At 45.8% G+C, this 16,736-nt stretch overlaps 1 protein-coding gene across 1 annotated transcript; it reads left to right on the top strand.

Annotated features, from left to right (window-relative positions):
• The first annotated feature begins 9,157 nt into the window (after window positions 1-9,157).
• On the top strand, window positions 9,158-11,042 carry LOC123104260 (60S ribosomal protein L32-1). Its single transcript, XM_044526044.1, has 4 exons — window positions 9,158-9,271; window positions 9,356-9,445; window positions 10,456-10,637; window positions 10,762-11,042. The coding sequence occupies exons 2-4, from the start codon at window positions 9,356-9,358 to the stop codon at window positions 10,889-10,891; spliced, it is 402 nt and encodes a 133-aa protein (XP_044381979.1). The 5' UTR covers window positions 9,158-9,271; the 3' UTR covers window positions 10,892-11,042.
• The last annotated feature ends 5,694 nt before the right edge of the window (window positions 11,043-16,736 follow it).

The raw sequence follows: 16,736 nt of genomic DNA on the forward strand, positions 1-16,736 counted from the left end.
CCATACAAAGGATCGGATTCAACTAAAGTAAGTAACTCAGGATCGACAGAGAAATCATAATCCTTATCAGTAATAAAGATAGGTGAAGTAGCAAAAGTAGGGTCATATTTCATTCTAGCATTCAAAGATTTTTCTTTAAGCTTAGCTAATAATTTCTTGAGATCAGATCTATCATTACAAGCAAGAAAGTCTCTAGCAGTTTCTTCATCCATAACATAACCCTCAGGCACAACAGGCAATTCATATCTAGGGGGAGAATCTTCATCATCACTTTCATCAATATTATCAGTTTCAATAATTTCATTCTCTCTAGCCCTAGCCAGTTGTTCATCAAGAAATTCACCTAGTGGCACCGTATTATCAAGCATAGAAGTAGTTTCATCATAAGCATCATGCAAAGCAGAAGTGGCATCATCAATAACATGCGACATATCAGAATGAATAGCAGCAGTAGGTGTCGCAAGTTTACTCAAAACAGAAGGTGAATCAAGTGCAGAGCTAGATGGCAGTTCCTTACCTCCCCTCGTAGTTGAGGGAAAAATCTTGGTTCTTTGATCTTTCAAGTTCTTCATAATGATAAGCAGATATAAATCTCAAGTGACTCAAACAATAGAGCTATGCTCCCCGGCAACGGCGCCATAAAATAGTCTTGATAACCCACAAGTATAGGGGATAGCAACAGTTTTCGAGGGTAGAGTATTCAACCCAAATTTATTGATTCGACACAAGGGGAGCCAAAGAATATTCTCAAGTATTAGCAGCTGAGTTGTCAATTCAACCACACTTGGAAACTTAATATCTGCAGCAAAGTATTTAGTAGCAAAGTAATATGATAGTAGTGATAACGGTAGCAAAAGTAATATGTTTGGGTTTTATAGTGATTGTAACAGTAGCAACGGAAAAGTAAATAAGCGAAGAACAATATGTGAAAAGCTCGTAGGCATTGGATTAGTGGTGGATAATTATGTCGGATGCGATCAATCATGCAACAGTTATAACATAGGGTGACACAAAACTAGCTCCAGTTCATCAATGTAATGTAGGCATGTATTCCGAATATAGTCATACGTGCTTATGGGAAAGAACTTGCATGACATCTTTTGTCCTACCCTCCCGTGGCAGCGGGGTCCTAGCGGAAACTAAGGGATATTAAGGCCTCCTTTTAATAGAGTACCGGACCAAAGCATTAACACATAGTGAATACATGAACTCCTCAAACTACGGTCATCACCGGTAAGTATCCCGATTATTGTCACTTCGGGGTTAACGGATCATAACACATAATAGGTGACTATAGACTTGCAAGATAGGATCAAGAGCTCACATATATTCATGAAAACATAATAGGTTCAGACCTGAAATCATGGCACTCGGGCCCTAGTGACAAGCATTAAGCATAGCAAAGTCATAGCAACATCAATCTCAGAACATAGTGGATACTAGGGATCAAACCCTAACAAAACTAACTCAATTACATGATAAATCTCATCCAACCCATCACCGTCCAGCATGCCTACGATGGAATTACTCACGCACGGCGGTGAGCATCATGAAATCGGTGATGGAGGAAGGTTGATGATGACAATGGCGACGGATTCCCCTCTCCGAAGCCCCGAACGGACTCTAGATCAGCCCTCCCGAGAGAGTTTAGGGCTTGGCGGTGGCTCTGTATCGTAAAACGCGATGAATCCTTCTCTCTGATTTTTTTCTCCCCGAAAGTAAATATATGGAGTCAAGATGGACGTCGGTGGAGCATCAGGGGGGCCACGAGGCAGGGGGCGCGCCCCCCACCTGTTGGAAGTATGCCCTAGAGGCAATAATAAAAGCATTATTATTATTATATTTCCTTGTTCATGATAATTGTCTTTATTCATGCTATAATTGTGTTATCCGGAAATCGTAATACATGTGTGAATAATAGACACCAACATGTCCCTAGTAAGCCTCTAGTTGACTAGCTCGTTGATCAACAGATAGTCATGGTTTCCTGACTATGGACATTGGATGTCATTGATAACGAGATCACATCATTAGGAGAATGATGTGATGGACAAGACCCAATCCTAAACATAGCACAAGATCGTATAGTTCGTTTGCTAGAGTTTTCCAATGTCAAGTATCCTTTCCTTAGACCATGAGATCGTGTAACTCCCGGATACCGTAGGAGTGCTTTGGGTGTACCAAACGTCACAACGTAACTGGGTGACTATAAAGGTATACTACGGGTATCTCCGAAAGTGTCTGTTGGGTTGACATGGATCAAGACTGGGATTTGTCACTCCGTATGACAGAGAGGTATCACTGGGCCCACTCGGTAATGCATCATCATAATGAGCTCAAAGTGACCAAGTGTCTGGTCACGGGATCATGCACTACGGTACGAGTAAAGTGACTTGCCGGTAACGAGATTGAACGAGGTATTGGGATACCGACGATCGAATCTCGGGCAAGTAACATCCGATTAACAAAGGGAATTGTATACGGGGTTGCTTGAATCCTCGACATCGTGTTTCATCCGATGAGATCATCGAGGAGCATGTGGGAGCCAACATGGGTATCCAGATCCCGCTGTTGGTTATTGACCGGAGAGTCGGCTCGGTCATGTCTACATGTCTCCCGAACCCGTAGGGTCTACACACTTAAGGTTCGGTGACGCTAGGGTTGTAGGGATATGTATATGCAGTAACTCGAATGTTGTTCGGAGTCCCGGATGAGATCCCGGACGTCACGAGGAGTTCCGGAATGGTCCGGGTAAAGAATTATATATAGGAAGTGCTATTTCGGGCATCGGGACAAGTTTCGGGGTCACTGGTATTGTACCGGGACCACCGGAAGGGTCCCGGGGGTCCACCGGGTGGGGCCACCTGCCCCGGGGGGCCACATGGGCTGTAGGGGGTGCGCCTTGGCCTATATGGGCCAAGGGCACCAGCCCCAAGAGGCCCATGCGCCTAGGGTTCAAGAAGGGAAGAGTCCCAAAGGGGGAAGGCACCTCCTAGGTGCCTTGGGGAGGAGGGATTCCTCCCTTGGCCGCACCCTCCTAGGAGATTGGATCTCCTAGGGCCGGCCCCCCCCTTGGACTCCCTATATATAGTGGGGAAAGGAGGGCCTCTCTGACCACATCTTTGGTGCCTCCCTCTCCCTCTCCAACACATCCTCCTCCTCCATAGTGCTTGGCGAAGCCCTGCCGGAGTACTGCAGCTCCACCACCACCATGTCGTCGTGCTGCTGCTGGAGCCATCTTCCTCCACCTCTCCTTCCCCCTTGCTGGATCAAGAAGAAGGAGACGTTACGCTGACCGTACGTGTGTTGAAAACGGAGGTGCCGTCCGTTCGGCGCTAGGATCTTCGGTGATTTGGATCACGTCGAGTACGCCTTCCTCATCCCCGTTCTTTGAACGCTTCCGCGCGTGATCTACAAAGGTATGTAGATGCAATCCAATCACTCGTTGCTAGATGAACTCCTAGATGGATCTTGGTGAAACCGTAGGAAAATTTTTGTTTTCTGCAACGTTCCCCAACACCACCCTCGTGGACAGGGTGTGGGCCCCCTGACATGGATTCTTCTTCCAGTATTTTTTATATATTCCAAAAATAATCTCCGTTGATTTTCAGGTCATTCTGAGAACTTTTATTTCTGCACAAAAATAACACCATGGCAATTCTGCTGAAAACAACATCAGTCCTGGTTAGTTCCATTCAAATCATGCAAGTTAGAGTCCAAAACAAGGCCAAAAATTGTTTGGAAAAGTATATACGACGGAGACGTATCACCTGGTAGGGCGCCATAACCAACATCTTCATCAGGAGCGGGATAGCTGGGTTTTCGGGCAACAGAGTCGGGCACTGGATCCGCTCCGCCTTCTTTATCCAGCTCTGAAAAGACAAATGGAGAAACTTAGACATCTTCCTTGGATGCACATGAAGAGATACACCTTGAAGTATGAAGAACTTACCAGACTAGCTAGATGGGTCAGGTCATATCTGCGGTCCTCGGACGTCTGCGGCCATGTCTGATTGGCCTTGAAAAGCACCTTCCAGATATCTTCATGCGTGGAGCCGAAGAACTGTTGCAGGGTCTGGTGCTTGGCCAGATCGAACTCCAACAGATGGCAAGTTCGACTTTGGCAGGGAAGGATCCGGCGAAAAACCATCACCTGGATCACATTGACGAGCTTGATGTTCTTGTCCACCATGCTCTTGACGCGCGCCTGCAGCGCCGATATCTCGTTGGACGACGACCAGTCCAGGCCCTTTTTTAGCCAGGAGGTAAGCCGCATTGGGGGCCCGGACTTGAATTTGGGAGTCGCGGCCCAGGTGGTGTCGCGGGGCTCAGTGACATAGAACCACTGCTTCTACCACCCCTTGACGGTTTCCACAAAGGTGCCGGTGGGCCATATGACATTGGATAGTTTGTTCACCATGGCACCTCTACACTCTGCATGTTGACCATCCACCACTTTCGGCTTCACATTGAATATCTTCAGACATAATCCAAAGTAGGGTGGGATGCGGAGGAAGGCCTCGCACACGACAATGAATGCTGAGATGTTGAGGAAATAATTCGGGGCTAGATCGTGGAAATCTAGCCCGTAGTAGAACATGAGTCCGCGGGCGAAGGGGTGGAGGGGAAATCCTAACCCGCTGATGAAGTGGGGGATGAATACCACCCTCTCGTTGGGCTCCGGAGTGGAGACGATCCGCCCCTTGGCGGGAAGCCGGTGGGCGATTCCCTAGGCCAAGTACCCCGCATCCCGGAGCTCCGTGATGTTCCCCTCCGTGACGGAGGAGGCCATCCACTTGCCCTGCGTTCTAGATCCGGACATGGTCGGGGTGCTTTTTGGAGGCAGAAAGGATGGAAGCTTGGGCGCTGGAGCTCGAGAACGGATGGGCAGAGAGGAAGAAGGCGTGGGTGAAAGAATGGATCTTTATCGTCTTATAAAGGCAGCGAATATTAAGCGCCTCCCCACTTGCCTTAAAACTCACCTATTCCCCAAGGGGCGTGCGGATGGCGCGGTTGGATTACCCACGCCCGTATTGATGAGAATCCCGTGATAAGGGGACATGATCTCTGCTTCGATAAGACGTGCCAATGAATGACACCTCGGAATGTGGAGCGGGAAGCTAAAAAACGGTTCGAAATCATGACCGGGCAGGGACGTAACGTCTCGCTACAAAAAGTTGTCAGTAGATGGGACTTGTGAAATATTATACTCTTTGCGGCTATATTGGTGCTTGTCTTGCAGAGCTAGACACATTTTCTGTGTTCGAAGTATTCGGAGGAGGAACCCGCCTTGCAATGCCGAAGACAATTTGCGCGCCGGACACATCGCCATTGAAGCCTGGTTCAGGGGCTATTGAGGGAGTCCTGGATTAAGGGTCCTCGGGTGTCCGGGCTATGTGACATGGGCCGGACTAATGGGCCATGGAGATACAAGACAAAAGACTTCCTCTCGTGTCCGGATGGGACTCTCCTTGGCGTGGAAGGCAAGCTTAGCGTGCGGATGTGAATATTCCTTTCTCTGTAAACCGGCTCTATATAACCCTAGCCCCCTCCGGTGTCAATATAAACCGGAGGGCTTAGTCCGTAGAGGCGATCATAATCATACAGGCTAGACAATTAGGGTTTAGCCATTACGATCTTGTGGTAGATCAACTCTTATAACCCCTATACTCATCAAAGTCAATCAAGCAGTACATAGGGTATTACCTCCATCAAGAGGGCCCGAACCTGGGTAAAACATCGTGTCCCCTGTCTCCTGCTACCATCAATCCTTAGACGCACAGTTCGGGACCCCCTACCCGAGATCTGCCAGTTTTGACACCGACACTATGTCAATAGGTTAGTCCCAAAAAATGATATAAAGTTACTAGTAAATGAATATAAAATATCCAAGATTGATAGTATAACACCATGAAACAATCAAAAATATAGATACGTTGGAGACGTATCTGCGAGCATGCTAAAGGAAGATGTTATCAACCGATAGGTGACAACAACACATATAAATGAAATCAAGCATCTGCTGAGCTCTTGCCGTGAACACAAAATAGAGGTTATCAAATGTGAGGCGAACTTTGTTAGTCACTCTCTTGCTAGATATGGGTGTTGCACGCCCCGTGCAGCGGTTTGGCTGCCATAGCATATCTAGCATACACGTACTCCAACATAAACAATTATTGAAAATATAACTGTGTCGCGAGGGGGAGGGGGCCAGAGCCCCTGCCATAGCACAAGGTGGGGGAAGGGCATGGAATCCTCCCTAACTCTAACTTAACTAGTACTTCCTCCGTCCCATACTATAAGACCGTTATATTATGGGGCAGGGGGGAGTAGTTATTTGATATGATTTGAATACACTATAAGTGTTTGTAGGTAACGTATATTGATTATCATTTCGATGTTTATATAAAAGGTGTCTCGGATTTAGTTCTGCTTGGGCCATCAAAATCTCAAGACTGGCCTTGCTCTTGCTTCCTCCCACTAGCGATGGGTTCATTGTCGATCTGTAAGGTGATATTGATCGTCTTAGGGTCGCTGGTCATTGTGGCAGTAGTAGCCAAGCTAGCACACTACATCTACAAGCACCGCTGATGCACGTCATCGCCAATGCCACCACCACCTTCCCACTCGTCGTCGGCGCCACCACCAACTGCCCACTCATTGCCTTGGGTTGACTATCCATGTCCTTTCGTCACCGAGAACCTCTGCATTGTGCCTTGGAGCCCAGTGCACGAGCTCATTGACGTCCTCATGTTGTTGCACTGATGGAGAGCCACACGATCTCCTCATGCGACGAGGAGGAAGTTGCCACAATGACAAACATCGATCTTGTTTGACCCCGAATTGAGGTGTTATAGATCGCCAACTCTTTTGTAACAAAAAGGGCTCTAATTCCACAATTTTTTTCTTCTTTACATCAATCAGGAATGACCCGTACAATATTTTGGTTTCCTGTATGGGCAAATTTGAGTTTAGTTACTCTCTTTGTTTGACAGTACTTTCAATCTAATTCCCTCATTATCTGCATTTACACAGTTTCCAAATTATTCCATTTCACTCTTGTAAAGATTCAATTCTTTTCTTTCTGTAGCCCTCGAATTTTTCAACTAGGAAATAGATGGGAGCACCAAAGGACGCTGACACTCTCTATGATGGATTCATAAACGTGTGGTGGATTGTTCCTCAGAAGTTATCATGGATAAGCGAGCCCTAATGATTCTCACTTACATTATATATATTCTAACTTGGCAGTAAGATCTTTTTTTCCTTCAACAATGCACTTTTCATATTCATGGCTATGCATTCCCAACAATATAATGGTCACAACAATTTATTGGACTCACGGGTAATGAAATCAAGTTTGAACCATTCCCTATAGAAAGATGTTTTCACAGAGGCTATGGTTGGTTTCAAACTAGAGAGAGCTAGTTCGGTGAGCTTTTGAAACTCATCCTTTACAATAGAACTGATTTTTGCCTTTTTGTGGGTTTTACTATGAATCACCTATTCTCTTACTTATTTGCAAAAATAGGTTGATCTTCCTTGTCCAATACAAAAACATTCCACTGGGCATATTCTTTGGTTCTTGATTGTGGCGAATTTTATTGACAAGAGTTTTGATGCATTAAATCCAGATAACAATACAAACAAATATCTATCCAGAATTTCAGTTGTTGTGTACAATTTCAAGATTCTTTTCATGGCAAGCTATCCTCACTGTCCTTTTTTCAACATTCGATATTTTCAAATAAGACATGTGCAAGCACCAAAGTTGGAAAAACATGTTTTATTCTTCTTGCTCATGTCAATAGTACTTCACCCGTATAGTTCAATTGATCTGTTCATGCAATGGTAATCTAACATTTATTAGTCTGCAACAGAGAAATGCAAATGATTAAGGTATTTACGTCTCCAAGTACATGTCAACTTACGGTGGAATTGAGACCTTTTTTTTCAAATGTTGGTACCGTCGTTTTTTTTTTCATTCAATTTCCGTCTTCAAGTGTTAGTTGTATTTCTACATTTGCTTTCTCCAAAATAAATTATCATTTTTTTGGATAAGTAGCTTGTTAGTTCACTTTTCAACTTGCTTATTTCTTTATTTTTATTTCTGCAGCTGGATTTACAAGCAACACGAGAAAATTTTGTCTTTCATCTTGTGACAAAACAAGTACAACCGAATTAAACTACTATTTTTCAAGGAATTTATGGATAAATATGTTACAAGATTGATGTCTATTCACTTTTTTTCTTGCAATTCAATTTTAAATCAATTTTTTACAACAATCATGTTGCAGCTCTGAACTAAACATCCAGTTAACCTGAAATGCAGGCTTCACATGTCTTGCACTAAGCAATAACATATGATCCAACATGAGCAGTTTCCATCACTTATGTTGTCCTAGCTTCAAAAAGTGAAGAAAGAACCATCTTCCAAATTGTAATAGGAATTGTAGAGTGAGTACTTTCCTTCTTGTTAAGTTTTTGTGCAACTTCAAGCATTGCAGGTATAATTCCTCAAAAGATAGCCGATGAGCATTTTTCACCTATGAGCATTTTTCTCAAAGCATAGGGTGAACTTTTTTTTGTCGAATAGCTGATGAAAATTCTTTCAGTGACAACGTATACTATCATCAATGTTATGTTCTCTTTTTCTCCATTTTTGTGTAATTACCATCATTTCACCTAAAAACACTGAAGTTTCTATGCAACTACAAAGAGTTGCACGTAGCTGACGAAAATTCTTTCAACACACTCTGAAAGTACACTATAATCATTTTATGTGCTTTTTTCATCTTTCCTGTTCAATGATTCATTGTCTTTGAGAAATCGAAAGAAAGTAGCTTTTTTTAGACATTCAAAATAAATTAGTTTTTTTTACAAGATCAAAAGAAAGTAGCTAGGAGAAGAAAATCACAAAAAAAAATTGAGACAGAGAAGAAATTCACATGAAGAAACTATGCTCACCGAGCGAATGAACGAACGAACGAGCGAACGAAACGGGCTGGGCCCAAGAGAACCGTTTCTTCAGGGACGAGAGACACCTTCTGTCTCGCAGCAAGCGGCAGACGGGCTTTATCCGAGAGTCTAAGCGGGTCATTGGGCCGAGAACGCGGCGGCCCATCGCGCCGATCCCACCACCTAGGGTTTCTCCTCGCCCGCCGTGAGATAAGACCCCCTCACACCCCCGCCCGAACGGCTTCTCCCTCCCCCCCTACGCCGCCGCCGCCGCCGCCCGCCCGCCCGCCCGCTCCGCCGCAGTTCTCCCAAGGTACCGCTAACTCACTTCCGCGCAGATGAGCACGCTCTCGGTTCCGGATCTTCTCACCTCGAGTTTCCTCTGTGCGCTGTGCAGATGGCGGTGCCTCTGCTGAAGAAGGCGATCGTGAAGAAGAGGGTGAAGCACTTCAAGAGGGCGCACAGCGACCGCTACATCGGCCTCAAGGTGAGACCCCGACCGCTCGCTCTCGCCGTCGCTCGCTCGGCTTCTCTTCCAGAACCGCGCCATTTTTCTAGATGGATTACCCTTGGCTTAGTTCATGTGGGGTTCGGGCGGCTGCCCGACCTCCTCTGCTAGCTCTCGATGCGTGGATCTGGTTTAGATGTCCCGTTAATTAGCTGGCGTCGTCTGCGTAATCGTGGCTACAAAATTGGGACTTGTGGTTGATGTTCTGTGAACATGGTAGGGGGTGGTTTTGTTGTAAGATGAACTGTAGTATTGCATCGTGGTCATTCATTCACGGTCTATCTTTTCTGTAGACACCACTGAGTCGTATGGTGCTCTGTAGTGCTAGAAATTTCCTTCTAAGATGTTGTGTTTGTTCTTGAGAGCTCATTGTGGAAAACCCCCCTTGTTTTATGGAATCCACTAAGAAAAATTCAAAATGTTTCGAGATCCCACTGCACACTGGTTGAGCCTAGACATACCACCCCGCGATGCCAGGCACATGTGACCGGTAACGTGCAGCATGACAAAATCTTGGGTGTTAGACTTGGGAGACGTGCTGCTGCTGCAGCGGAAGGACTATGCAACTTTGTTCTAAATGTTGGGTGTAGCCTTGTGAGTCTGGTCTGGTTATGCATAACTGTTGCATTTTGCATGATGTAAATTAAAATACCATGAAAGCTTGTTGGTACATCAGTTTCTTCAAGTGTCTTGGATTTTATCCTGGCGTGCACAACACTCCTGCAATGTTTCTGGAAAACAAAGTCCGATATCCTCGAATTTGGACGACTCATTTAGCTGAAACTAGTCTCTGCACCATATGCTATCTATCTGCGGGTGTTATTCGGTTATTCCTTCACAATGTTTGTATGCTTATGTAATAAATAGTCGCCATAAAGGATTCAGTATATCGACTGTATTAACAACACATATGTTTTTCTGTTTTATTATTGATAGTTTCAAGTTATCTATTGTGTTGACTAATTCACCTGTTCTGCTCTTATTTATAGCAAAGCTGGCGTAGGCCAAAGGGTATCGACTCCCGCGTCAGGCGGAAGTTCAAGGGATGCACCTTGATGCCCAACATTGGGTACGGTTCAGACAAGAAGACCAGGCACTACCTGCCCAACAAGTTCAAGAAGTTCGTTGTCCACAATGTCTCTGAGCTGGAGCTGCTTATGATGCACAACAGGTATGCATTTCAAAACTACTCACCAATCTTGGTTTGTTATCAGGAGATCTGCAGTTATCACCTATCATTGTTCATTGCTCGATCATGCAGCGTTTGCTAATGACTATCATCTTTCTGCAAACAGGACCTACTGTGCCGAGATCGCACACAATGTGTCCACACAGAAGCGCAAGGCGATCGTTGAGCGTGCTGCGCAGCTGGATGTCGTGGTCACCAACAAGCTTGCCAGGCTCCGCAGCCAGGAGGACGAGTAAAGCATTATCTAGTCAACTAGTCTTGGTTGCTACCTTTGTAGTAGACGTTACATCCCTGTTTGAGAAGAAAAATACTGCCATTTTGCAAGATTTCATGTATGAACTGCCTTTTTGGTGTGAGCAATGGTGAAATGTACTATCTGGTTTTGTCGGTTGCACGTGTTGAATTACGCAAACGTCTTGAAGTATGCACTTGAAATTTGAGTAGAGACCTGTGTGTTTTGGTTGATGCAATTGCTGTTATTGTTCCTGTAACGTTTTGTGGTGCTGTTGCTATTTCTTCTTACCAGAAAGAAGTTTGAGAATGGCTACACGTCAGTTGCCTGATTTTCAAATTTGGGTCAGGCAATCGTTTTTGGCCGTTGGTTGCAGATTGAACGGTGGGCAGCCCTTCTTCCTCCAGCTTCTTCCCCAGGCCGCCTCTAGCTGAGCCCGTGACCGGTTTTTTTCTCTGGCGGAGCCCTGCCACCGCTCCCGTCCTAAACCCTAAGATAGATAATAGGGTGGCTCTCTGGCTCGCTCGGGCATCCTAAACCCTAAGATAGATAATGGGGGTGGCTCTCCGGCTCACTCGGGCAAACTCTCAAAATAGACTAACCCCAAATTTAAAAGTCAGGCGACTGACATTTAGCTAATGTGAAGAAGTTTCAGAGAATCTGCTGTCGGTATTTCTTCTTGCCTGAAAGAAGTCTCAGATCAGTTACCTTGCAACCAGAGTATCATATGAGTTCTGATTATGTCTGTACTAATGTTTGAATCGATGACAGATTTATGAATAAAGCACTGGTCTGGAATATGGTGCATTGGCACTCGTCAGTTTTGGTTGTCACACAGCTCTCGTCTGTCTGAACTTTGGCCCTGACATTACCCTCAGCAACACAGACCAAAACGGGACCAGAAAACAAGTGATCCAAACTCCTCAGCCACAGGCCGGAAGCCGGAACCACACCATCATCACCCGCCGCATATCCACGATATACTCATTCAGTTCATCCAAGTAAAAGCCATCGCCATTGCCGGACGACAGCGATTTGCGCGAGAAATTCGACCCCGGCTGCTCGACAGATTCACATGGGCAAGATAAGATGAAGCGCCCCGGCGGATCACACGACATGGAGCAGTCAATCGCTGGCGCTGCACTGGCAGCCATGGCTTCCACCACTGGCCGATCGGCGCTCGCTCGTGGACCTGATCGCCCGCCTCTGGATAACGGCAGCGTCCTGGAAGTCATGGGGTTGATCTTTTTGCCCCCTCTCGTTGGTAGGAATGTCCGGGATCGCCGCGACGGCGACGGCCCGGTGAAGCCGCATCTGAATCATTGCATTCGTAATCATCACTCTCCTTTTATCCTCTTCGACGCCTTCCCCGTTGATGGCTACACATGGACCGTGACCTGATGCGATTGCTCTCCGGGGAAGAATTCAGAAATTTTGGTACGGGAGCAAATTCTCTACCGACGCTCGGCACAAAGAAATACTATGGTATGAGCTCACACTCATGTCCTGATTCTGTAGTTCACTGCTGTGCTGATTAAGCTTGCATGGTTTCCTTGTAAGCCCTCTGACGGCAGACTCTGTGTCCACTGTTCAACGAAAGAAAGCTACTGCTTCCTCCGAAGAAAAGAGAGAGAAATTCCTTTGAAATAACTACAGTATGTTGTAGACAACTGTTCAAGAATTTGGAGGGAAAGAAACACTTTTGAAATAATGATATTATTATCCAACCGTCTAATACAGTGCTCCATACTAAAAACAAGAAGTGCGGCACGAACATCGTGCGCGCGTCGATACAGAAAAAGGCTTGACACACCACCAAACAATAAAGAGCCAATCGCGAGACACGTGCTCAAAGTTATATATTGTTTTCTTCTCTTTATATCCATTATTATTCCTAGTATGTTTTTGCATGCGAGTTCCTTGTTCTTGTGGCCTAGTATGTACTTATGCAGTAGCATTTTCGTTGCGTGTCAACCGAGGCCTATATGCTTAGAAATTCCCTTGTTCCAAAAGCGGCCTACAATTTCGCTCCCCTTTTCCGGCCGGATCACTCACATTTCGGGGCAACATCTGAGCCATCAACCCTATCATATCATGCATCCACTCTTCATGCCAACATAACCGTTTGAATTGAGAAATATAGGGCCTTCCCTGATTGAGCGATCGGCAAGGAAGTACCTAGAACTCATCTAGATGAGACGTAATTTGGCCTCAGTCACCTAAAAAACAAGAATGGAAACAACCCACGTCAGCACACACACATCTTATAGCATCACATTCAATGGCTATAAAATATGAATGCGACCAAATTAAATCTCATCTAGATGAGTTCTAGCAAAACTGTAGAAGCAAAGGGCCAGCCATTCAATCCGTTCCTTCCCTCCTTGCTTCCAGGGTTTCATTCAGATCCGGCGCACGGTGATCATTGATCAGTTCCGGCAGCTACAGTCCCATCATGGTGCAATGGACCATGACAGTATCATGGATGCATGGTCTCATCACATTCCATACACAGTAGGACATTGCCACCCGATCGCCCGTCGTCGTCGTCCCCGCGCCCACCACCCGCAACGGCACCGAGCGCGATCCGAAGGCTCGACGACGACGACGACATGGATGACAGGCGCACCGGTGTTCCTCCGTCGGGCACGTCGCGCGATTTCCCTCCATGGAACGGGCAGCAGTGGCCACTGGGAGGGGAGGAGAGGGACTTTTTAGTGCCCGTCAGCGGGGTGAACATGTGACACGAGAGGAGGAGCGCAAGAGGAGGAGGGGCGGTTGTACCATTTGGCCATCATTGTGTAGCCCCTCAAGCCACCGGACATTCAAGGCCAGCGGATATATATTGGGCTCGGCAAGTTCGGCGGGCGACGGCGATCCAAGAGTCGTGACGTCTCGGTGATTCGTATGGCATGCATGGGAGTAAACTCTACTACTGTACTGCCGATGGATGGCTTGCTGGTTTCAGTTAATAGAGAACAGTTGAGCAGTGGCTTGCTCCGGGGTCAAAATTCATGTCGTTTTTCGAGGTCGACATGGGTTACAGAAGTACTCCCTCCGGTCCTTTTTTAACATAAATTTAGTCAAACTTTGCATGGTTTGACTTAACAAAAATCTAATATGCGGAGTAAAAAGGATCGGAGGGAGTAATACTTTTGGCCAATCATTTTGGATGCTAATGTGTTTCTTAAAATTTAAACTAGTTAAATATTATGAGGTAATTTACGAAACCACTTTCAGTAAATTATCCATGGAAGATACGCTAGTACTATGAAATAAGAAGATACACTAGTACTTCATTTTTGTTCAAAAGTCAAATGAGTTCATGTTTGGCCATGTTTTAAAAAAAATATTAGTATCTACAATACAAAATTTATATCATTTGATCCATTATGAGAAGTAGTTTCATATTTTCTCTATTAGGTATTGCATATATTGATATTTTATTCTATAATCTTGGTCAAATATTTGAATGGTTGACTTGCACAAAAATCAATACATCTTATTTTGTGGGAAGGGATGGAGTACAACACTAAGTCTGAAGTCACCATGTTGGCAACATCTGTTGCTACTCCTATCCACTTGACAAAGGGATGCCGATAGTCCGAGCCGAATACCAAACAGACCTCGCACCAAATGCTAACATCTAAAACCGGAGGCCCCAACCAAGCCACATTACCGGGTCTGCGGCACACACCAGTCCGACGCACTCTCATAGGCTACCGTCGCCGTCTTCCACCGACCCATCTTCAAAGTAGGTACTGACACGTCAACCTTGTCAGGCCTGTCGTCGACGTCACCACGACGCCAGACAGCGCCATCCTCCTGTGCGGGTCTGTCCACACTCTTTGGACACCGAGACTCCGCTGCGCCACGCCGCCGAGATTCACCGTCGTCGATGCGGAGGAGAATAGATAACACCCCTCCACCTCTGGACCCCTCCAATCAGCACCTGCTCTGTACTTCATAGTATGAGATAAGAAAATATCTCATGTCCTGTCAATGTGTAACACTCGTTTAAAGCAGAAAAGTAAGTGAAGATTATGAAAGTATATCCGGAGACGGAACACGATCACCGATTGAGTATTCCGGACGTATCTTCCGGGACCATGTTCTGAAGCAAGCAAAGTTTTCAGTGCAGCGGCGCCTATTCAAGCACAGTGGTAGCACTGGCGTATCGGCAGGCGGGGGTAGGGTATCTGTCCGTCCATGTACAATAGAATACAGTGGCCCATACGTACAGATACAGTGGCGGGCGGCCCTCTCCAGCTTCACAAGGTATTCCATTCTTGTACGAAAGGGCGTCCATCCTGGGGTCTCCGGTGCAGTGCACATACTCAGCTCATGCCCTTCAATCTTCAATTCCTGAGCTGTATGCAGCCATCACTCTCCCGGACAGCCTGTTGCTCGCTCGCTGACGACAATGACAATGCCGCGGCAGTCCCGCGATTCCACGGGGATATTATTTAGCCCCGAGCCCCAAGCGACTAAGAGAGAAAATTAATTAGTGCTCCCTCTGTTTCAAAATAAGTATCTCAATTTTAGTACTATGATTTGGTGCTAATTTTAGTACAAAGTTATGCTGAAGCACCGGACTTTATACTGACTTTATTGTAAAGTTGAAACACTTATTTCGGGACGGAGGGAGTAGGATCGGAGCCGATCAACCTAACCGCGGGGATCGGTATAGTATAGGGTTCCTCTGGAGATATGTAGGGAGGGGGACAGCAAAAGGCCTCAGCCTGATGCTGATGCCGCACTAGGAGTAAGCAGCACACTTCGGGGTAGCGTAACGTAACCTTAGAGCAAGCTCAAGCAAATTACAGCCACCATGTTTAGAGAAATGGATTTCAGTTGAACAAAAATTTCTTTCTGCTGTGTGCATCTTCTGATGCAGAGGTTGAGAGGGTTTCCGGCCGGGCTCCGGTAAGAGGAGAAACACGGTCGGTTCATGGTAAATGGTTTGTTTGTTTCTGACGGAAAACGGTAAAAGTTCCTCTGTTCCAAACAGGGCCTGAGTAGAAACTACTTCCTTCATTCCATAATATATAAGAGCATTTTTTACGCTATGGGACGGAGGGAGTAGAAACTAAACTTTATGAAGATTTGTTTTTAATTATTTTAACAAAAGCTGGACACTACTACTGCAAGGTGGCGCGGCGGAAGGGATGACATGGTCATGGACGGATACGAAATGAGATCCAGCGGAGAGCGGATAAAAGGGACGGGTAACCTACCAAAGCTGGGAGACAGCGACGCCCCTCGCCTCTTCTCCTACGTGCACCACCCACATGCAACAACCACCGGCTGTAACTAGCACCACCATTTCTGCTTACGCAGGTGAAAATGTGATGTGGAGTTCCATCTCATCTCAGAAAAGAAGGGATGCTAGCTGCTGGTGAATGGTGATGTTGATGGTGAAATGAGAGTTTCTGATGATGATGATGATGATTAAAAGGTTCCAACAACTGCAAGTCGCATACTACCCTCCCTCCGTTCACTGTTTAAAGACGTTTCAGGTATTTCAATATAGACTAATACGGACCGAAATGGGCGAACAAACACGCTAAAACGCGTCTATATACTTTCAATTCAGGAAAACAAAAAGTTTAAACATCTTATGATGTTGAAAGGAGAGAGCATCTATTACGAACTTATAGCTGGTGATAAGTCACTGTTCACTGTGATTGGTGAGCATTCCGTAAGTACCGAAATGAGTGAACAACACGCTAAACCGTGATTGACAAGTAACTGTTCGCTGTGATTGATGAGCATTCAGCGAGCACCACTTAACTGTAATTTGGCGGCCCAATCATTGAGCTGTAAAACAATACAGAACATATAGTATA

Source organism: Triticum aestivum, chromosome 5A (genome assembly GCF_018294505.1).
Source record: "Triticum aestivum cultivar Chinese Spring chromosome 5A, IWGSC CS RefSeq v2.1, whole genome shotgun sequence".
In the NCBI taxonomy this organism is placed as follows: domain Eukaryota; kingdom Viridiplantae; phylum Streptophyta; class Magnoliopsida; order Poales; family Poaceae; genus Triticum; species Triticum aestivum.

What these genes read in the sequence shown, in the direction of transcription:
- LOC123104260 (XM_044526044.1), top strand. Translation starts at nt 9,356, where the DNA reads ATGGCGGTGCCTCTGCTGAAGAAGGCGATCGTGAAGAAGAGGGTGAAG. An exon ending in ACCGCTACATCGGCCTCAAG is followed by an intron (nt 9,446 to 10,455) that starts GTGAGACCCCGA and finishes TCTTATTTATAG; the next exon opens with CAAAGCTGGCGTAGGCCAAA. An exon ending in CTGCTTATGATGCACAACAG is followed by an intron (nt 10,638 to 10,761) that starts GTATGCATTTCA and finishes TTCTGCAAACAG; the next exon opens with GACCTACTGTGCCGAGATCG.